Source organism: Ochotona curzoniae, unplaced genomic scaffold (assembly GCF_017591425.1).
Source record: "Ochotona curzoniae isolate NIBS_2020 unplaced genomic scaffold, NIBS_Ocur_1.0 contig_43, whole genome shotgun sequence".
In the NCBI taxonomy this organism is placed as follows: Eukaryota; Metazoa; Chordata; class Mammalia; order Lagomorpha; family Ochotonidae; genus Ochotona; species Ochotona curzoniae.
Genome location: NW_024466218.1, coordinates 3,267,836 through 3,292,004, shown reverse-complemented (window position 1 = coordinate 3,292,004; position 24,169 = coordinate 3,267,836). Strand labels below are relative to the sequence as shown.

The following is a 24,169-nucleotide window of genomic DNA, read 5'->3' as shown; positions in this document are numbered from 1 at the left end:
GAGTACAAAGTGAAAAATCCTCATATGTGGATTAAAATCTTGGGTTACTGAAGAGCTTCGTATTATACCTCTTCCCCTCTGGCTGACAGTTCAATCTCCATCTCTTTTTGTTCCCGACTCTCAGAGTCTGAGAGAAAAATGGAAAAGCTCTTCCTTTCAGAAGACAAAATGAGGTCATGCGTTGCGTAAATGGAGCCATCTTCTAGAATTCGAAAGGCAGGGTCACTAGACAGGATTAGGCTGGCCGACTTGAGGCACTCCTCCAGATTCACTGCGGGGAAGAAATTTCACAGCAATTTGTCAGATAACACAGGAATAAAACAAGTTGTGCAGGAATGGTAACTGCAAGTCGGTGCATGAGCTGCCGATGAAGGGTGATTACACTCGAGCACCTGCTATTCTAAAACTTAGGAGCCACGAAAATTAAACAGCTCAGTCAAGAGAGTCATATTTTCTAGCTCTTCATTATCGATTCACCTGAGAAAGTCTTTCCCTAATATAACTGAATTTATGCTGCTTTCACCATATTTTTTTTCTGAATTTGCTTGTGTGTATGGTCTTTAACTTGACAATTGTTTGACTTATGATTGTGCAAAAGTCTTGCTCATGGAGGTGGAAACTTACTTGAAATTATGAATTTGGATGTTTTTCTGAGCTACCAGTATGTGGTAGGATGCCTTCTTAGGATACTAAGCAGTTATGAATTGCACAATCATGAAGGGAAACTGCCAACTCTGTATTCTTCCATGTGGTTAAGCCATGACCTTTGCTAGGTCAAGTGTACAAAAATCCATTTTCAATTTAGAATAGATTTATCAAATACAATCCATTGTGAATTAAGGCGTAAGTGTGTATGGATGTGCTTGTGTGTGCACACATGTGCGAACATGCAGAGGTAGTTTTGATGTTTATGACACATGTTTTATAACTGTATGACAAATCAGTGGATTTTGAACTTGGTTGCAATGCATCTTCAACGACTAAAACCACCTGGCTACAAGCAAGTGGCCTAGTCCATGTTGAAAGTTGTAGGAGTTCTCCATAACACAGAAAATAATCTTATTGGAGAAGGAATTCACCCTAGTGATTAAGACACAAATAAGTTAAGGCATCTTTTTCCCACATTGGAATTCCTGCCTCAGTATTGGGCTCTGGTTTCTTCCTCCAGGTTCCTGCTAAAGCAGACCTGCAGGATCCGCAATGACAGCTCAAGCAACAGCTCCCCCCTACCCCCGTGTGACAGCATTACATTGCATTCTCTGTGTGGTTTTGAAGTTGAAGGCATTTGGAAAGTAAGCTAGAGTATGGACACTCTTTTTCTCCGATTCTTGGCTCTCAAACACATTTATAAATAATACACTTTTTTCCATTTTCAATGTCTTCTTCTATTTCTTTTTTTAATGACTTTTATCTAGACAATGGGATGCTAGGCTGTCTGACACTGTACCAGCAATATCGGGCACACTTAAATAACATACTGATGGACTTATGATTGCTTACGAAGGACTATACTATCGTAATAATATGGGCAAAATCAGTCGGGAGGTAGGAATTCAAGAGGGGGTGAAGAAATTCCAGACCTAAGGAATTGTATCAGAAAATTCAAAATTAAAAAAAAATTTAAAAACAAAAAAATATACTTTTAAAAATAAAACAATATTTCTAGACTTTTTGAGGTTTGGTAAAGCTAAAGCTTGGTATTTGGTTATTATAAAATGTTTTCTACACAGATTCATACTTAACCTCTGTAGCATATTTGCTATGCTTCTTAGTAGTACAAATCATCATTTAAATAGTTTTCAAACATTTAAAACCTCAAAGTATTAGACAAAACTATCCCCATCTTGGAAAGGATAGTACCTCAGATGTCCAGATTGGAGATTTGTTTTTCAAATGAAAACTCAAGGTTAGTGAAAATTCTGATGGAAGGAATGTCACCCTTGGACTTAGAATACAAACCTGGCCTGCCCTCAGGGGTGATATTTGTTGTAAGATGCAGCAAAATTGTATCTGTCTAGTATAATCTGTGCTGTGAAATAGATCATATAAAATCTCGGTGAGAACACGTGCATTGTGATTAACCTCATTGAATAATTTGATGCTGATATTTAAATTTTGGCACATGAGTTTCATGTATAATCTATTGAAGAATCCTGAATTTGATCTAAACTGAAATAATTCAGTCATCTTGTGTGTGTGTTAATCTTACTTGACAAGAATAGTATATGCTAATGTTGGTAATGCATTTATTGACTAGTACCAAAGAATCAAGTAGTTTATCTTTTAATATGCCCAATAGAAATGCCATATAACCAATACGTGGCTTTCACCCCAAAATTTACAAGAACTGCTTGAAGAGATAATATAGCGTGATACAGCCACTGCCTGCTTAACACCATGTCTCACCTTTGCCAATCAGTGTTTCAGCCTGAAGATGAGGAGGAACCTGAAGAGAAATTTTCTGACAAGCATCGCAAAATAATAGCAGAACCTAAAAAGAAAAGGGACAGAAAACTCAGAAATTGTTTTTGTACGCATATTTTCAAGCTACACTTTCACTAACAAAAGACTATCAACTTTGGAAATAAATATTTTAATTTCTTAAATATTCATTTCAAAGGGACACTAGAGTAATTTAGAATCAGTAAAAAAAAGTGGACAGAAATTCTTGGAATTTAAATTATAGTTATAATTACAAGAGAACATGCTACCCTTTACTTATTGACATTTTATAGAGGCTGTTGCATCTTGATCATTCATGAATGTCATTCAGATTATTTTGACATAAAGAAAAGAGTTAACCCTGTAATCCCAATATCCCATATTTGTACAAATTCTCAATCCATTTTTTTACTATCTGAAGGTATAGTTGACAAGGTATAGATCATATGGCATGCTATTTTAACCTCATGAAGAATAGCATTCATAAAGATTAAATTCTCAAATCACATTACAGACTGATTTGGCATAAACATTCTAAATATAACTGCAAATTACACAACTAAACTAAAAATGAATTTAAAGTAGAATGGTTACCATTCAAATGGTTATGAATTTTAATTGTACTCAAAGCACAACTTTAAAAGGCAACAGTCCAAAGAAAACAGATATTATTAAAAACAAATATAATTTGTCAATTTGTAGATATCTATAATTTCAAGAAATATTTACTTCTATTTTCTGTTTACTTTCTTTTTGCTTTATCAAAATGACTATGTTTTGGTTCTAAAATATAAAAAGAAAAATGCTAGATTTCCAAGAAACATGTAGGCCAATTTTATGACAAGCTTTTCTCTGATGTTATATCCCAGAGGTATAGATATATTGTTTGCACTGAGGAAAGAGAAGAGATTAAAACTCATATCAAAAATTTGCTCTTGGGCCCAGCACGGTAACTTAGTGGCAAAAGTCTTCACCTTGCATGTATCAGGATCCCAAATGGACACTGGTTTTAATCCTGGCAGCCCTGCTTCCCATCCAGCTCCCTGCTTGTGACCTGAGGAAGCAGTCGAGGACAATCCAAAGCCTTGGGATCCTGCACCCACATGGGAGACCCAGAAGAGGCTCCAGGCTCCTGGCTTCGGATTGGCTCAGCTCCAGCTGTTGCAGGTGCTTGGGGAGTGAATCATTGGACAGAAGATCTTCCTCTCTGTCTCTCCTTCTCTCTGTGTATTTGATTTTCCAATAAAAAAATTTTTGTTTAATTTACTCTTTACTTCCAACTCACTTCAAGTCTACTGGAAATCTAGTAGCAGTCTACTTACATAGCTTATATAATTCTATAAATTTTCATCACGAAATACTAAAAGTCACATTTGCATTTGGTTTAAATAACCACTTTTTAAAATGACATATTTTTATTGTTATGACTATTGTATGTTCATTCCTAACGTTAAGAAATGTACTAAATTATATCTAAAGAACTTTTGAGCATAAAGCATGCTATTAGTAACACTCTAAACATAAAGTAGCATTTTGTAATTAGACATATATAATTATATACATACATAAATCTGCCATATACCTATATTTAAGTATATATGATGGTAGCTATAGACAAGCACACATACATGTACATGCACATGCATGACATTCTCTTAGGATATATCTATCCACTTCCCACTCTCCCCCTCATCGTTCCTCCCCAGCCCAGTTCCTCCCCCTGAAGTGGAGGTTTCCAGTCATTAGCTCCTATTCCAATCGTCTGGAAAAATCAGTAGTCAGACATCATTTTAGTCAGTGAAAGCGTTAAGGACAAATGGGCCGGAGATGAGTCGAAGGACTTGGGGCACCACAGGGAACCAGGACCGTGAGAAATCTGGGTAAAATCCCTCGGGAAATGTTCACCATACTGTCTCATGTCACTCGGAGATGGCCCAGAGGTCTGTCCTCCTCAAGCCGTTTTAGGTTGAGAAGTGCACCTGCAATGGTGCATCATGCATTATATATGTGGAGAAAATGTTCATCCCTATGCAGGCAGGACTTCCAGTTCTAAATACATATTTTGAAGTTGAAACATTCTGCTAAAATGAACACAAGGAAAGAAATTCATAGCTTTGAAGTGCCAAATGGAGATGTGAATGAAGCAACGCCCCATCCACTATCCCCATGGAGAAAAAAAAAAAAAAGCTATAACAGTTGCAAAGCTGTTAAAATCTCAAAGGAAGTTAAAGTCTTTCCAAAGACTGTTCCAGATTTCTCTTTTATTGTTCTTAAGTTAAACTTTTGGCTGCAACTCAAAGTGCTGCCCTTCACTTGGCTCTTCTTGGAGAAAAAAAATGAAAAAAAAATCCTGAATAATTCATATTCCCATCCAAAACCCTTTTCCTTCTCTTGTGGCTCCATGGAACTCAGCATGTTGAATTATATGAACTTACTGAGCTAGTGAAGAGACCCTCAACATCTTCTGGGCTAAATGCCAGTGGAATGAATTCACACCGCTACTCCTTAGAAAAAGCACTCCAGTGACACCAAACAGGACATTCAGCTGGAAAACTTGAACATCCTGGGAGTGATGCTGAACACTTCCCTTCCTGGAGCAGACATCCCACAATTCTTTCTGAATTTTTCTCAGCTCTGTTTATGTTTTCCCTGGCTTCCCACCCACTCTTCTTGTCTCTCACAAGACCCATCTGGAAAGAGGGAGCAGGCAGCAGCATGCTTCCAGTTCCCTAATCCTTTAGTGGTTACTCACCAGCAGAGCAAAAAGTAGCTGCTTACAGAAGGTGTTCCCTGGGGCGGCACAGGCCAGAGCCATCGGATGCACTCCCAAAGGCCAGGGCTGGTGAGCAGCGACGAGGGGCGTCTGGGATGCACAGGGCAGCTAAGTAGATGACAGCCTGTGGATGGGATGTTCTGCTGCCACCCTGGCCCAGATGAGCTTGCTTTGGAAGACAATCAGGAGCCAGTGACAAAGGACAAGCAGTGGCAGCAGGATTGTTTTGCTCCTAGAGTCTGATCAGCCTTCCTCTTCCAATTCTATTCCTTCAGGATGAACAGAGGTTTGCCTTCAAGTGGGGAGAGTGAGGCTAAGAACAACCCAAGCCTAAACCCTAGCTCCTCCTCACAGCAGCTTTCAAAATTTCTCCTGCCACTTAACACATAGGCCCAAGCGGGAGGGAACACCCTCCCCCTTCAGCCCTCCTCCTTCCCCCTCGGGTTGATGCAAGGAAGTCCTTCCCAGTTATTACCCCCTCCCACGGCCTCCCCTCATTCCTGCCCTTATTAACCTGCCCTCCCCCCTGGGTACAAATGCAAATTGTGCACGAATTCCCTGCGAGGAAGTGATGCCTCCTGAGCTGGCATTGGCACATCAGGGGACATTAGCAGGTGCAATCACATCCACCAGTCGTTATCTTCTCATCTGAGCATTTAGGTGTAGTCTGCCACATACAGCACTGGGGTTCTGCCAGAAACCCAGCAGCAACTGTGCACACACACTGTGTCTCCACCTATAGGCTCTCTACTGTGGTGTGGTCATCTAAATGTCACAGAGAACTTACCACAATTGTCTAGATCTCACAAAAGGAAAATATTATAAAGAGTCAGTATATAATTTTCTCACTGTTTTCCTTTCATTACACATGAAGTTTGGGGGGTTTTTTGGTTTGTTTTTAATCTTTATCTCTTTTCAGGAGACCATGTCTCTTTAAATTCCTGCCATTTTCTCTAACTGCTTGTACACTGACATATAGGAACTGATGTTGCAATGACAGAATGGTGCCCTCAAATTTAGGGGGGGGTTGAATATTAATTTTAGAACTCACACAATGGGAACAATTCAGTGAACTCAAAGGTTTTTGACTGCACTCAGCAGGGGTGTTGGAAGTCATCAGAGGACAATAAATATTTTCAGAAGTTAAATGCTTACTTTGAGAAATATTCAAGGAATTGGAACTCACATTATTGAAGCATCGCTACAAATTAGAAATCATGACAGACATTTCCAGGCCGAGCAGGAGTCCTCTTAGGAGATGACAAAATCACAGAAGAGTAAAATAAGTATTTGTCTTTTTTGAACAGTGACGTACAGAGTGTGGAAAAGCAGCTATTCAAACCCAGGTCTGTCCGCCACCAAAATGCTACCCTTATTTTTATTTGTATCTCTGTTTTGTAGAAGTTTTTCTTTAAGGATATACAAACACCTTTATTAGCTGAGCAGTTATTATAGGAATGTGACCTCTGCTAGAAGATGGCTTTTTTATTATTAATATTATTGGAAAAGGCAGATATACACAGAGGAAGAAAGATCTTTGATCTACTGGTTCACTCCCCAAGTAATTGCAATGCCCAGAACTGAGTTCAATCTGAAGCCAGGAGCTTCTTTTGGGTCTCCCATGTGGGCACAGGGGCCAACGGCTTCGGACCATCCTCTTCTGCTTTCCCAGGCTGCAAGCAGGGAGCTGGAAAGGAAGTGGAGCTACCTGGAGATTTCAGCACACACAAAGCAAGGATCCAGCCACTGAGCCACCCTGCCAGGCCCGGAAGATATCTTCATATAGGAAGAAAAAGAGGACAGAAACCTTAAGATTTTTTTTTTAATTTGACATTTCTTAAACATAGAGTAAAAGCAGACACCAAAGCTATTATTGGTACTTAGCAATTAAGGGAAAAATTTATAGGAAAAATTCTCAGTTGAGATAGAGTTCATTTGAATATGAGAATATAGTACAATCTGTTTTTCCACCACAGATTTATGGTCATAGTCATGCAGAGTTTTTAAATGTGAAGAGCAACATGACTCTTGCCATTTGTTTAGTTTTAGGATTAATTACATTAATTAAATACAACATATCTGGTAACTTAATGAATATGTTTCATGGAAACAGAGTGACAAATTTTACAAGAGTTGTTTATGAACAGCCAGCTTTCAGAAATAGATGGTTGTGAATCGCCTTAAAGTCTCAAAACAGCATTTACAGAGACAACTACAGTCTCCGTGAGGTGACTCATTTTATTCTAAATTGTCAATCTCCAGGGATGTTAGACATATTGATGAAACATTCATAAAACACTTTATTTTAAATGCACATGGCTGAAGAGGACAGAAACTATAACCTTAAGACCATGTTGTATGATCTGAGTATGAGGAAAGCACCTTCAATTCCATGAGTTAAAATTACAAGTACAGACCGATCTCTGATACTTACAAGCAATGGTTTCTTATGGCTGGTTCTTATTTGCATTGAATGGTTTCTTACTTGCATCAAATACTGATTAATTTTACACAAAATGACCTTTCCCCATTATTATTGAAAACACTGGTAGACTGAGAAGGACAAATGTTAGCACACTGCCCTACATAATTTAAACTCCATGCTGCAAACCATCCCAACTCACAATCCTGAAGAGACTCTAAAGAAAACAGAAATCATTGACAAAAGAGCACTTGTGAGGACTAGAAAGTTCAGGGAGAACCTGTATTCAGCGGTAGTGTTCTCTGTCTTCTACCTCTGCCTTTCTTTGTGCAGGTTTCATTATCATTCAGCTGTCCCAATGTGAAGGCTTTAAAGTTCCATCCTATTCAGGTAGCAATCCATTGCTGAATGAGCTTATCTTTCTCCTAATAGTTTGAACAAAACACACCCCTTTTCCATGGATCTTACACATAAGTAAACAGTTAAGGGTTGGGCTACCCCACTTGCCCAAGAAGCTTTGGAGAAGTCATTGCCCCAAGACTCTTGGGTGCTACAGACAGAATAAGGGAGAAAGCGGAATAACAGAACAATCAGTAGATATTCACTAAGCTTACATTTTCTTTACTGTCACTTCAGTAACACCTGTCAATGATATAACCATTATTTATTTTTAATTTTTTATTGTTATTAACATTGTATTATGTGAAACAGTTTTATAGGCACTGGGGATTCCCCCTACCCCTTACATACCCCTCCTCCCATAGTGGATTCCTCCACCTTGCTGCATGACCACAGTTCAAGTTCAGTTGAGATTCCTTCATTGCAAGCATATACCTAGCATAAAGTCCAGCGTCTTATTATCCAGATAAGTTCAGTGGCCTCTTGGGGAGACCTTCTCTGGTCTGAAGGTAGAGCTAACAGAGTAAAGTTCCGGTCAGTTAAAAGCCCCAACAAGATGTTTTTACTTTTATTTGAAAGGCACATCTTACAGACAGAGAGGAGGAGAGTTAGAAAAAAATGTCTTCCACTCACTGACTGGTTCATTCCCTAAATGTCTGCAATGGCCAGAGCTGAGCTGATCTCAAGGTAAGAACCAGATCTACCATGTGGTCTCCCATGTGGATGCAGGGGCCCAAGGACTTGGGGTATCACCCTGCAGCTTTTCCAAGCCACAAGCAGAGAGCTGAATCAGGAGTGGGCAACCAGGACACAAGCTAGCATCCATACGGGATGATGGCATTGGTAGTTGCAGGATTAGCATTCTGTGCTACCACCCCTCTGCCCCCTTCAACCCTCAATTATTAAACCTTCTACATTCCAGCCAATATCCATAGAGCTGGACATACTCTCTGTTCTTTGAAGCTTAAAATTTACTATGAGTATTTGTTTTCAAAAATAGCTAATTTTTTTTTCATTGTCAGGATCAACATCCAAGTGACAACAGGATAATAGATAGCCTACATCTGTTTTCCTTCTGCTTCTCCCAATTATTACTTTTTGGTGGTACTAAAAATTCACTGTTTCAAAACTGTTCAAGTTTTTATTGTATGTGGATAGAATTTTTCTATCAACTCTTTGTCTTGCATGTTATGACATTGCTAAATGTTGACTTAAAGATGAGAATAAACTCACTGTTTAAATTTTGTAACATAGGAAATTAGGAAGGAAATCATATCTGTAGTCTGAAAGTAATCTTCTATTGTCATTCGTTCCAGTTTAGTTTGTGTATATAGACTTTTCAACACTGTTACATTGTGCTATTAATTTAATTTTGCAATGTACTTCTTCCCTTGAATATCCTGTACCATGACATTTGTCTAACGTCATAACAAGCCCTATACCAATGCCATGTTAGCAACTGTAATAAAGTTAATTCAAATTAATACAACACAACTGACTTATTTAATATCTTTTGTATTTTATGCATTTAAGTTGTTCTCAGTTTTAGATTTCCATGAAGAGTGTTGTCATATTCAAATGTGTTTCAAGATTCAGTATGATTTCCTGAGAGAGATTCATAATTAAAGTTCTGTATCAAAATATAAGGTATTGATTGATACTTAATATATAAAGTCAACTTGTATCAGAAAAGTAGAGTAGCAAGGCATATGCTCACTAGCAAACAAAATGCAAGAACAAATTAGAATTGAATAATGCGATATCATTTTTTAAATCCCACTGGTTTTAAGCAAGAAATTATAATCATAATTTGAAACATTTACCTTATCAAAGCTATGAGCATTTAGCCAGTGCTGTCAAGCCATTAAATTTCCTCTTCTGATGCAAATGCACTTTGCAAATTCATACTTCGATGAAGATATTTAAAACAGATCGACCCAGCTAATAATTCAAATTTTCATTTCAATGGAGTTTTCTTTTTTGAGCTGAGGAAATTGTGACCTCTTTTAATTTCTAACCTTAATCACATCTTTATACTTAAATTTGATGAAAGGGAAAAGTGACTTTGCCTCTTAAATCCACTGAAACCTTAATCTTATTTTCTGATGTGACAACCACAAAACTCACGCAGCACTTTACAAATCGGTTTGCAGGCGTGGCTGAGATATAACCGTTGTCCTTAATCCAGCAGCTGTGATGTACATTCAGAAGGATCACTTTTAATCTCCATTAGCGAACTAAAAATAAAACTCATTCCTCCAGGTTCCTGAAACTTCTTGTTAGAAGTAGCAAAGTAGGGCCCGGCGCGGTGGCGCAAGTGGTTAAGGTCCTCGCCTTGCACGCCCGGGATCCCATATGGGCGCCGGTTCTAATCCCGGCAGCCCCGCTTCCCTTCCAGCTCCCTGCCTGTGGCCTGGGAAAGCAGTCGAGGACGGCCCAAAGCTTTGGGAACCTGCACCCGCGCGGGAGACCCGGAAGAGGCTCCTGGCTTCAGATCGGCATAGCATCGGCTGTTGCGCTCACTTGGGGAGTGAATCATCGGACGGAAGATCTTCCTCTCTGTCTCTCCTCTCTGTATATCCGCCTTTCCAATGAAAAAATAATAAAAATAAATCTTTAAAAAAAAAAAGAAGTAGCAAAGCAAAGTAAATAAATGAAGTGTTTCCTTAAGGATCTCCAAGAATTTGATCAGCTCTAATGCTGCTTTGCATCTACCATTAGAGTGCTGGTACTGCTAACAGCCACTGTGCAGAGCCATGGTTTCTTACGCACTGGAAAAATATTAAAAAGATTAAAATGGAAATTATAACCATTCTGCATTGTCAAAAAATGCTTTCTTGCATGGATAATGAAGAATATAGACAGTGTTGTCTTTTAGTAAATGTTTCCTGTACTTGAATTTGAATTATACGTTCTGGATCCCTCTCAGGTGAGTCAAAGTCCTCAGCCACCGTGAAAAAGCTGAGCTTTTTCATTCTTGATTTGGGCCACAATGCTGCGACTTACTGCATGTCTTTTTTCTAGAAAGCACATTATGTTTAGCCAAAGGTCAGGTGGTGTTATTTTAAAGTGATTGATTTGAACTCTAGGGAACATATTGTTGCATCATGATGCGTTCTACAGATGATGCTAGTGGAAATAGGAGGAGGAATTTGGGTTTTGTTCTCAATCCTCAGGATAGAAGATGATGTTTTCCTGGTGACAAAGAAGGGTACACAGAGTCACACCAGGAACAGCAGAAGATGATCCATTAGGGCGAAACAAGAAGTAGGCAAAATCCACAAGAGACTTTTTCAAACTATTTTATTTATAACGCTTGACTTTGAAAAGTATTATCATTGTTGGAATTGTTTGGATCTGCTCTTTATATTATAAAACTCTGTGTGTGTGTGTGTGTTTAGACAGAGAATCAATCTCAAAGTAGGGAAAGAATCACCACAGAAACGAGGCCATGAGGAAAAAGCAGCCTCCGATCTACATCATCTCTTGAGTAGCCTGAGGAATGCCAGGTGCCTGACATCCTGATAAGTAGAGATGTGAATGTGATTTAATTTGATAGAATATTTAAGTTGCCTTAAAAAAAAAAAAGGAAATGATGGGCCAGGGGCAATAGCCTAGTGGCTAAAGTCCTTGCCTTGAATGTGCCAAGATTCTCTATGGGCGCTGGTTAGTATCCCAGCAACTCCACTTCCCATCGAGCTCCCTGCTTGTGGCCTGGGAAGACAGTCAAGGATAGCCCAAAGCCTTGGGAACCTGCACCCACATGGGAGACCAAGAAGAAGCTTGCGGCTCCTGGCTTCAGATTAGCTCTGGCCATTGCGGCCACTTGGAGAGTGAATCACTGGACAGGAAGTACTTTCTTTCTGTGTCTCCTGTCTGTAGATCTGCCTTTCCAATAAAAAAAATAAATCTTTTTTAAACATGAATGATGACACTTGATGATTTTGCTGTTGTTTTTTAAATAAAACATTTGTATATGCCTCAGTGAATTAATACAGTTAAAAATGCAATTTTTTTAACTCTTGTGGAAAAAAAGTAAAGACTGCAGTAATGACAAACAAGTTCAATGAAAATACTCAAAACTGTACAATTTTTTTAAAGACTTATTTATTTTTTATTGGAAGGCAAATGTACAGAGAGGAGGAGAGACAGAGAGGAAGATCTTCCATCCAATGATTCACTCCCCAAGTGACCAAAACAGCCGGTGCTGTGCCAATCCAACGCCAGGAGCCAGGAACTTCCTCCAGGTCTCCCACGAGGGTGCCAAGTCCCAAGGCTTTGGGCCGTCCTCAACTGTTTTCCCAGGCCACAAGCAGGGAGCTGAATGGGAAGTGGGGCTGCCGGGATTAGAGGCGGCAGCCATATGGGATCCCGGGGCGCATTCAAGGCGAAGACCTTAACGGCTACACTATCACACCGGGCCCAAAACTGTAAATCTTAATACATTTGGCAAAGATATTAAAAATTAATAAAAAGGAAAGAGAAAAAACTGGGAGAAAAAATACCTAACACAATGCAAAAGAAAAGAGAACAAAAGGAGAAAATAACATCAGCTGGCTTTACTAATGCTTATCAAGCTGTGTGTTACAACAGGATTTGTTGAAATAAAAGTGAAGGTGACATTGTTATAGTAGCCCAGAGTGACAATGTCACTGGGTATGAGGGAGTGACAGTGATACCTTGCCCCAAATTTTACATTCAAAGTGAGTCTGGATGGACAATGGAAATGCACCGCATGAGCAGGATAGGTGTTTGATCCCTCAGAGGCACAGGGAGCGAGAGCTCCAATGTGAAGAAAGCACGCTGCCAAGCTGCATTGAAGAGAAACACAAGGAAACGGGGACATTATTTCAGAGCTGCTTAAGAAAAACATCAGTCTTCAATCTGGAATAGTCTCTCAGAGCTTTACAATTTACCTTGTGTTGCCACCTGCACGGGAAACTCTAAATCAACAGAAATGTTCTTCAACTCAAAGGATTAGAAAGTGTGTTAGATTGACTCCCTAGGTCCCTGACGCTAAAGACCTTGAACAGTGATGCTCTTATCATTGTTTATTATTCAGATTTTAGTCCTTTTCCTTCAAATTCTATCATGTAGAGTAAATATGTTCCTAACAGATTAAAATAGTTTTAATAGTAGATATGAACAGGTTAAAATATTAAAAATAGTATCTATAATCTTTTTACTTACGTAGTAACATCCATATATTATGTTTTATGTTTCATGTAATGAATATTTGAAATAGATGTGATATTTGTCTTTCTGGGTCTGGCTTATTTAAGTCAATGCAATGCCCTTCAGCTGAGTCTGTTTTGTTGCAAATGGTAAAATTTTATTCTTTCTTATAGCTGAATAATATATATATATACAGACACACACACACAGACCAAATTTTTGTATCCGTTCATCTGATGAGGGACACCTTTGTTAATCACAAATTTGGGCTATTGTGAACAGAGCTGCTATGAATATGGTGATTGAGATATCCCTTTGATTCTTTGTGTTCACATCCCACTTGGTATATTACCCGGGGTAGATTGCTGGGTCACACGGCAAGTCTATTTTTAGTTTTGTAAACAAGCTCCACAGTGTTTTCCACAGTGACTGTGCTAATTTGCACTTCCACCAACCATGTTAAATGTTCCCCTTTCTTTATAGTGTCATTATCATTTGTTTTGCTATGTGTTTTGGTTTTAGTCATTCTGACCGGGTGGGGAATTGGAGGTGGATGGAGTGTGTGAAATGCTACCCCGTTATGGTTTTGATCTGCATTTCCTTGACAGCTAGTGTCATTGAACATTTTTTCATATATTTCTTTGAACATCTGTGTTTCTTCTTTTGCAAATGCTTTTGTCATTTGCCTATTGCTCAACTGTATTAGTTTTGTTGTTGCTATTGAGTTTATTTTTTTAAATTGTTGTTTACCCGGGATTTTAATCCTTTGACAGCTAAATAGTTTATAAATATTTCTTCTCTTTCTGCCAGAGGTCTCTTCACTCTAGTCATCATTTCCTTAGTCCTGAAAAAGAACCATCAAGCTGGAGGCGTCACAATACATGGCCTCAAAAAATACTACCAAGCTATTCCAATTAACCAGCATGACAGTGGCATAAAAACTGATCCATAGGCCAGAGGAAAAGAACAGAGAATCTAGAAATTAATCCACATGCTTACAGGCAATCAATCTTTGACAAAAGCACTCAGATAATACAGTGGAGGCCAGAAAACCAAATGGTACTAGCAAAATTGAATGTATAATATGTAGATCCACATTTCTTACCATATATAAAAATCAACCCAAGACGGATCAAAGACCTAAACTGAAAACCTGATACTTTCAAGTTGCTGGAAGAAAATGTAGGGGAAACCCTCTGACGTATTGGTGAAGGGGATAATTTTTTGCATAAGATCTCCAAAGTACAGGCAATAAAAGCAAAACTAAACCCATGGGACTGTATCAAACACTGGAGGTTTTACACAGCAAAGGAAATGATCGCTAGAACTGCATGTATTCTTAGTACATACTGATCCTAATAGATATTCAGTAAAAAGAATACATAAAATGAATTATATAGTACTTAGAAATTTAACATAGTTCTCCATTTTCCTAATAAGATCATCCTGAAGAAAAAGGGATTTACCAATGGCTACAGTGTCCATTTTGAAGGGGCACTGAATGTAGCTGTTTGTAAATCCATAGATCTGGCTAGTTTGCTTGTGCGTATAGAGTGGGAAAAATTTTTAACAATCAAAGCTGTGAGACAAGGAGATTTAGAAATAAATGTTGATATGCTTTAAGTTCTCAGTTTATTATTTAGATTCCGAAGTCTCTAACCTCTCAGTGAATTTCAGTTAACTGAAAAATATTTGTGCTAACATACAAGAAGCAGACAACATAGACATTGTACAGGAGTTTCGCTTGCTGGCGAGGATACGGGGAAAAGGGAACCCTACTCCACTGCTGGTGGAGCTGCAAATTGGTACAGCCTTTATGGAAATCAGTCTGGAGAACACTCAAACAACTCAAAATCTGCATAGCATATGACCCAGCAATAGCACTCCTAGGAATATATCCAAAACACCTGTTTTACGACAAACCAACATGCATCCCTATGTTCATTGCAGCACAATCAGTAATTGCAAAAACATGGAAGCAACCGAAATGCCCATCAGCAGAAGATTGGATAAGAAAGCTTTGGTTCATCTACTCCATGGAATACTACTCAGCTATTAAAAAAAACAAAATGCAGTTCTTTGTGGCTAAATGGGCACAACTGGAAACTATAATGCTAAGGGAAATGAGCGAATCCCAAAAGGTTAGATACCACATGTTTGCCTTGATTTAACCTGTAATTTTTTGTTTGGCTGTTTGTTATTTTTTGAACCTGTCATTGATACTATCTCAACCCAGATGTTTCGAAGAATGGAACTTGCATTATTTTTAACATATTGTTTACCCAATACTATGTCAATTAATTCCATAATGTTGTATATTGATACTGAGGTTTTTGTTGGGGCTTTTAACTGACCGGATCTTTACTCTGTTAGCCCTACCTTCAGACCAGAGAAGGTCTCCCCAAGAGGCCACTGAACTTACCTGGACAATAAGACGCTGAACTTTATGCTAGGCATGTGTTTGCAAGGAATGAATCTCAACTGAACTTGAACTATGGTTATGCAACAAGGTGGAGGAATCCACCATGGGGGGAGGGGTATGGGAGGGGTGGGAGGAATCCCCAGCGCCTATAAAACTGTACCACATAATACAATGTAAACAACAATAAAATTTAAAAAAAATAATTATATTTCAATTTTCATTAACAAAATTAGTTTTCAGGCCTGGCACAATGGCTCAGTGGCTAAATCCTTGCCTTACAAGCCCAGGATCCCATATGGATGCTGGCTTGTTTCACAGCTGCTCTACTTCCCATCCTGCTCCCTGCTTGTGGCCTGTGAGAACAGTGGAGGTTCCAGGGCCTTGGATCTCTGTCCCCACATGGAAGATCCGGAGGAGGCTCCTGGCTTTGGATCAGCTCAGCCCCAAGCATTGCAGTCACTTAGGGAGTGAACCAGAGGACAGGAGATCTTTCTCTCCTTCTCTATATATGTCTGCTTTTCCAATAAAAAATAAATAAATCTAAAAAATGATGTTCCACTTTCATATTTAGTACCAAATATGTAGAATATAAATGGCATAAAGGAGACAGTAATTTATGAATATTTATGGATGGCACAAAAGTATACTTCTCCACTTTACGTGTAGGTTAACTGCGGTGTCCTTTGTGTAAATGGATTAAGAGTGATTGACTTTAAACAAAAGAAGCTACACCCATTAAAGAATACCCTTATGAAATAACTTCAATTAGCCACTGCACTCAAATCATCATTGCATTATAGTGCTTCTGCAATCAACTGCTAACACACAGTTTTCCTGCAGTGGGAAATCTCAAGGAAAATGTGTTTCCATGTTTTCAGGATATATATGGTCATTCTACTCACAGTGTAAATAAAAGAGGCAGATGAAACAACCATTATACTAGTGTGATGAAATAACCACTGTGTCCACAAGCCAGCAGAGTACAAAGAAGGGGAAAGGTCGCTCAGTGTGGCAGATAAGGACAGCAGTGTGATTAGATTTAGTTTGTCACAAGGAGGAAGTAATGTTTCAGTGGAACTGGAAAGATGTATAGACGTTTGCCAAATGAAGAGATCCACAGCAAGGACATTCATGAGGCGTGAACCCAGGCACTCTTTCATGGGATACGGGAATGCTAATCGGCTTCTTAACCCTTACACCTCTGCCCCACTGGTATATTTTTTGATTGTGGGTTAACATGTAATCTTACACATTTTTCAATATATATAGTTTAGAATGACAGTACCAGGCAAACCACCTTTTCATTTCCACCAACTTAAGGGAAGAAAAAAAAAAAAAAACCTTCCTATGCATGGATTTTGAGGATATTTTTGTGTACTTCAACAAACTTTAAAATCAATTTTCCATAGACTTTATCAAGTACTCTTGTACAGCATTATTAACTAAATTTTGCTGTTTTCAGATGGATGTGATGTCCTTTTCTATTCCAAGATCCATCAAGAATATCTCAATGCATTTAGTAACTGTGCCTCCTTAGGTGCCTCTTGGTTGTAAAGGTCTCTCACAGTCTCCTTGTTTTTGATGATGTTGGCTGCTTTAAGGAGAACTGAACAGGTATTTCATGTTCTAGTTCATGTTCTAGTGGGGTTTGTCTGATGGAAGTTGTCATTCTTATCACATTACAGCAGGCAGAAACACAAATATGACATCACACATTTGTTTTGAAGTACTGTTAAGTAGCAAAGAATAATGATTAAAGAGACATACTTGGCTACATTAGTAAGGACTCAGGATCAGAGCGAAATGATTTGCTTTGCCTGAGTTCACAGGGCCAGGAAGGAGCCAGCCAGGACTCACACCCAATGGTCCTCATTCCAATGTACTGATTCTCTTTTCATCTGTTAGAGTCACAATGGATACGCAGTCTGAGGCCAGTACAATTCCTAGAGAAGCTGCTGAGCTGCGGTTACTGCACATTATGCATGACTCTCCTGAAATCTGCGCTCAAAGCCCCGGTGCCTGCAGTGTGAGGCCCCTAGAGTGAGAGTGCTTACACCGCAGGCATCACCACATGTTCTGAATCAGTGCCTCCTTCATTTTTTTCCTAGAAAGTTGGTTGTTAAACATTGACCAGCATAACATTAATTGTTCTATTTTTTGTTTTATTTTTAGAGCTGAGTAATCTTTCTGTATTTCCATGAGTTTAAACATTCACACACAAACATGTTTCATTTTCCTAGAGAAGGTTAAGCAGAATGAGCATGGTGAACCTAAGCGAGGGATTTATCAGGAGATTACTAAAATACCAAAGTGAAAAACATCCATGGAAAAATGGAAAAATATTGTGATTAAGAAAATACAGAAAGAAACTCCACAAGTTATTGTCCCAAAACATGTTATTTTGTTATTGTTTATGACAAAGCTGTTTCATTCATTGTTTGTTTTGTTTACATGTTTGCGAAGCCACTAAATATTTATGCCTTTAATCTAGGGTGCAAAGAGCCCACGGATTTCTAGAAGCCCATTCTGACTTGAAAAGTAAAAATGTATAAAATAGTTGAATCAGGGCCCGGCAGTGCGGCCTAGTGGCTAAAGTCATCGCCTTGAATGCCCCGGGATCCCCTATGGGCGCTGGTTCTAGTCCCGGCAGCTCCACTTCCCATCCAGCTCCCTGCCTGTGGCCTGGGAAAGCAGTTGAGGACGGCCCAAAGCTTTGGGACCCTGCACCCGTGTGGGAGACCTGGAAGAGGTTCCTGGCTCCTGGTGTTGAATTGGCACAGCACCAGCCATTGCAGTCACTTGGGGAGTGAATCATCGGATGGAAGATCTTCCTTTCTGTTTCTTCTCCTCTCTGTATATCTGACTTTGTAATAAAATAAATAAATCTTTCAAAAAAATAGTGTGAATCGGAATGTAACATGAAATGTACAGATTTAAATTAGGAAAACAGAAACAGTATATTCCTTCTCACCCTTTGCATTTGGACTTGGTAGTCACAGTTAGCATCTGGATGAAATCAACATTTATAAAAAGATGCAACTCTGGGCAGAGCCTCTTGAAGAGGTCAATCAACAGAATGGAACATCCTTCTCAATTAGCTCCCAAATAGGATGAGAATGATATGGCAAGGGTGACTGGAAGGAAACTGAAAAACAAAACATGCTTGATTATATAGCATATGCGCAGTACTGTCAGTCTCTCAGGACATCAATTAAGAATTCCAGAGACAGGCATTTGGCACATTCCACATCAGAGAGGCTGGATTTCAGTTCCAGCTGTGTCCTGATTCCACCATCCCACTACCGTGCACCACAGAAGGTGGTAGATGAGGGCTCAAATAGCTGGGTTCCTGACCCCTCCGTGGGAAACTTGGATTGAGTTCATGGCTCCCAGCTCTGGCCTTGAGGGTGCTTAGTGAATGAAGTACTAGATGAGAGATCTGTCTCTGTGTCTTTCAATCATAATAAAAAATAAATAAATAAAAGTTTTTAAAAAAGACTTCTAGGGCCCAGCACGGTAGCCTAGCAACTAAACTCCTCACCTTGCACAAACCAGGATCCCACATGGCCTCTGGTTCTAATCTCTGCGGCCCCGCTTCCCATCCAGCTCCCTGCTTGTGACCTGGGAAAGCAGTCCAGGATGGCCCAAAGTCTTGGGCCCTGTAACTGTGTGGGAGACCTGGGAGAAGCTCCTGGCTCCTGGCTTGAAATCGGCTCAGCTCCAGCTGTTGCAGCCACTTAAGGAGTGAACCAGTTGACAGAAGATCTTCTTCTTTGTCTCTCTTCCTCTCTGTTATCTGACTTTCCAATAAAAAATGACCAAATAAATCTTGAAAAATAAAAAGACTTATAAAGTTCATTTGAATTTTAAATAGTGATTCACAATTGGTAAGAAAAAAGTTCCTCCAAGGAAAAATATCATTTCAGAGTGATTAAATATACACATGTATTTTACAACTAGGTTATTGGCTTTAAATTCGGTGTGTCTGTATGACAACTATGGAGAGTTTGTACGTACATACATGTATTTTAGATTGATTCTTGAATGCTCTGCAAAGGGTCAGTGGATAAGCCAAATATGGACATATAAACACACAGAAAAATCAGAAACTTTTTTTTTTCAACAAACAGGTAGCACTAAAATGAGTTTGAGAAAATTTTGTCATTAAGCACAAAACAGACCTGTCTAGTTCGTTTGAATTTTATTGGCTGGCCTAGATTAGTGTTTCCTAAATTTGACTAATTATTGGGAACCCCTGGGGTGCTTGTTTGAAGTACAGATTCCACAGACTTACTGAATCAGACTCTTGAGGGAGTGGTCCGGGAATCCAAGTTTAACGAGCAGCACAGTCAATTTGATGAACAGCCAAGAATAAGAAACACTGCCTAGACCAAAGTTTTCTTCCTTGACTGCACACTTCAATCCATGGTGGAGTCTGAAAAAGCATGCTTAAAAAAAAAAAAGTAAAAGCATGCTAATGACTGGGTCTTGCCATGAACCAATCAAATCAAAAGTTCTGACATTTATCTCAGGTATCTGTGTTTGAAAAATTCCTCGCAGGAGTTTTCAAGGTGCTAATAAGTCTGATTTCCAATGGCCCAGCTAAATAACACGCTAACAGCAGCACATGACAGAAGCACATGAAGTCACAAATGGAATATCCATACTGTCCAGTGTATGAAGCACACCAGTTAAAGTTTTTTGGAATATAAAGAAATGAATCAATTTACTCTGCTTATACTATATTCTTTTGCCTGTAGTATTCTCTGTGGTATATTCTGATTTAAAAGCTTAATGAGACAAAATATAGCATTTTTGTTTTTGTTTATTTTTAGTCTACATCACCAAGTTAAAGATGACTATTTGCATACATTCAATCCATTTCACACTGTATTTTATATATTTTTGAGTTTGTGTTTGTGTTTCTTTGTTGAGTCTCCTATAACAGAATATCACGAACCTGGTTACTTAACAACAGCGATATATTCCTTCACAGTTTGGAAAGCCAGGAATCTAAAATCTAAAGGCACGATTTGGTCTGCAGGGTTCAATCCCTTTGAGGACTCTGAGAGAATTTATCCAAAGCCAGATTTTCAGCTTGTAGAGTAGATGATTTTCTTCTTTTTCTGTCTCTTCACATAGTCTTCCCTCTATGTATAATGATTCTGAAAAATTCATAGGAAATGGAAGTGAAAGATAACTTTACAGTGGTTCTCTCTCTCTCTTCCTTCCCCCTTCTGAAATTCTGCCTTTCAAATAAATAAATCTTAGAAGGGGAAAGGGGACAGCACCGTGCACAGGATATGTCACTGTCCACAACACCAGTATCTGACCCAGTACCGTGTTAATGTGCCTGGAAAAGTAGTGCAAGTATTCAGACTTTTGCCACTTTCCCAGGATATATAAACAGAGTTCTAGGCTCCTATCCCAGCCCTAGTCAGTGTAGCCCAATTGGGGAGCAAATTAGAGGATAAGAGAGTCTCTCTCTCTCCATTCTCTCTTCATCTCCCTTCCTTTCAGATAAATATATAAATATTTTTAAAAGATTACACTGGTGCAAATTTTCAGATAGAGGGATAGAGGGATTTTCAGAAAGTTCACGAGAGTACATAGTGTGAAAAAAAACTATTCATGAATTTTAGCTTTTTTATAAACCAAAATAAATTTATCTTTTAATTTAACTTGATGAAACTCTTGAAGTATCATAGATCTAAGCATTTGTAATGCTTTCTACCTCATGAGACCTGCAAAAAGCCCTTGAATAGATTTGTCTTACACTGAAAGAATTGGAGTAGAGTTACTTTGTGTGATAATAAATATAAAATGACCTGAAACTGCTAAGCAACAGACAAAAAGCAGGCTTGCATTTTTGAAGAATCAAGAACATTTTGCAGGTTTTTAGTCTGAAGAAGAGTGACCATAAGTGAAACAGTAAAAATAAAAGAAGGAAAACAGAAGAGCCAAGGATGACTCTTGAATAATGCATGCTTGTGACATTTCTGAAACAAGAAAAATGATATCAACCTACAGTAGTTGAAGAAGATGTGCTCAGTTTTTCCAGGTTATAAAATATGTATAATCTATAAACTAAAGCCCTGAACTCGGGAGTGAAGGCTTCTACCTTCTGGTGCCAGGAGGCAGGATCGATCCCTTCTTTGCATGTATTCTCTATATTAATAATGATACAGAGATAATAATATATTCTCTATATTAATGATAGAAGCACAGCTATTTAGATTGATTCATTATTATGTTTGAATATTTGCTCTTGTTCTTTGTAGATACTAATCTATTCAATCTTCACAATCATTCGATATGGTTAGAATTATTATTTTACATTCAGAGAGTATAAGCTGAGAAAATGAAAAGCCAATGGCTTGCCAAACTTTACATTTCAAAAAAGTAGAAGAATAAATATTTCAACCCAGGCAGTCAAATTTCAGAGTTCTTTCAAGGAATGGGCAAGGTAATAAGCATATGCAGGCAGCAATAAGTGTTTTGAAATAAAAAGAAGCTAAATTCAGGTGTTGGGTTAGTTTGTCAAATCCAACAAAAACCCCAGAGTCAAAAAGTAAAAAAGTAGATGACATTATGGACTCTGAGCTGCACAAATATCATCATCATTATTTTAACCACCATTTAAATTTTAATAACTATTGTTTATTTAATAGCTTTTATGCATCAGACTTACTGTTAAATACTTCAAATATATTATCACATTCAAAACAACTCCATAAAGTTGGTGCTGTTATTATCCAATTTTATAGGCAAGAATTGAGGCAAACAGAATTCAAATAACTTCCGCAAGGTCAGAGGGCTTAGATTGTTAAGTGGTGAGACAGGATTTGAATCTACCTGATACTAGCTGGGATAGTCTGAATGGAATAAAACATAAGAATCAAAGATTAGGAGTTGAAGGGCAAGTACAATAAAGGTGAGTAAAAGGGTGGAGTTACAACACATGGGTTATGGTCAAAGAACAGAACATTTGAGTTCATTATTTTACCCCTCAAGGGACTGTGGATGACAACAAATTTGATGGTTACTATGGAAGTGCTAAGTTTGCTTGATATCCACATATGTATGATACGGAGCACAACAATGGAGGGTGAGAAGAGACAGAAAACTGATTCTCTCTTCTATCCCCTGACCAGGGAGTTCTGGGAGACACTTCATAAGGATAAGGGTCCTCAGAACATCAGATGGAACTGAGTATCAGCCACCTACAGTGACAACCGAATCCGTTAACGTGCCCGTGTGTTGGCCATTTCTTCACTTAGGTTTCTAAGCTGACCTTCTTTGCTGCCTGGGATTGCTTCCCACATAAACACCTGGCTTACAAGACTACCTTGTCCCAGACTCTGCTTGTGGAAGCACTTGGGCAAGGACAATGGGAAGTTTCCTACAAGACAAACCCTCAGGGCAAAATATTCTGTTCTATAGGCAAACAACCAAGTAAATGGGGCTGGGCAGAAAAATGGAGGAAATTGGCTATTCAATCAGTGTTAAGGGCTGATCAGCTAGGAATTCATGCGATGTAGGCTAGTTATAGTTGGATCTCAAGTCTGAAATCTACAGAGCAGCAGGCTGGAAACTCAGGATTTCTAGGTTGCAGTCTTTAGAATTGCTCCAGTTTCGAGCAAACTCAGTCTTTCATCTATTTTTAAATAAATTTATTTATATATTAGGTTCTCAATATCACAGCAAATGCATGCTAATTACTGCAACACAATTTTCATATAATATGAATACAAATAGAACATATCTGTATTAAATTATAGTTCATAGATGAAAATCTAGGCATACAGTATTCCTTTCTCTCTCCCTCTCCACTTTTCTTGCTTTCCTTCCATTTTTTTCTTTTCCTTTCCCTCCCCTTTCTTCTTTTCCTTTACTCCCTTCTTCCTTCTTTCCTTCCTTTTTTTCACATTAAACTGGTTAGATATAGCCCATACAGATTATGGACGGTAATCTGCTTTATTTAAAGTCCAGTGAGTAATTACACCTAAACATACCTTTATAGCAATATTTGTTTGGTGTTTGACTAAAAAGTTGACACTGTGTTCTGTCCAAACAATGAGTAAAAGTAACAATCACAGATCTTTTCTATGAAAAGAACTGGAATTGCCAGCACTAGTCTATTTATCTTGGTAGGAACAATGGGATAAAATTTGGGAGTTGGAGTTTTACTAGGGAGGGTAGAGACAAAAGTGGGCAAAGCAGAATTGTTTTTATCTGAGACTTCTATTTTGAGACAAAGGGTTTAATGTCTTGGGAGGAATACTTGTAGCTGGTCCTAACATGATGTTAAGAATGTTCCTTCAAATGGAAATGATCCACAGTCAATAAAGAAGAGATGTTAAGGGCTGGAGGCTAGGAGGTTGGGAAGTGGAAATACTTGAATGAATTCATTTTGTGAGAGAGCAGAACCCATGTTCTGGTTATGTTCATTGAAATGGGTAGAGGTCACTGCTTAAACTAAGTAAACTAAGGAAATGAAGAAAGCACTGATCCAAATATGCTGCATCTTTGAATA

The 24,169-nt window shown here is 38.6% G+C and overlaps 1 protein-coding gene across 2 annotated transcripts in view; it reads right to left on the bottom strand.

The window, feature by feature from the left end:
- Window positions 1-5,257, bottom strand: part of DSC1 (desmocollin 1) — a 29,411-nt gene extending 24,154 nt beyond the window's left edge. For both annotated transcript variants that reach the window (XM_040984687.1, XM_040984688.1), the window contains exons 1-3: window positions 5,195-5,257; window positions 2,407-2,491; window positions 69-271 (exon numbers count right to left, since the gene is read on the bottom strand). In XM_040984687.1, coding sequence (XP_040840621.1) covers window positions 69-271; window positions 2,407-2,491; window positions 5,195-5,257 — 351 coding nt within the window. The remainder of the gene's footprint in view (window positions 1-68; window positions 272-2,406; window positions 2,492-5,194) is intronic.
- Between the last annotated feature and the right edge of the window lie 18,912 nt (window positions 5,258-24,169).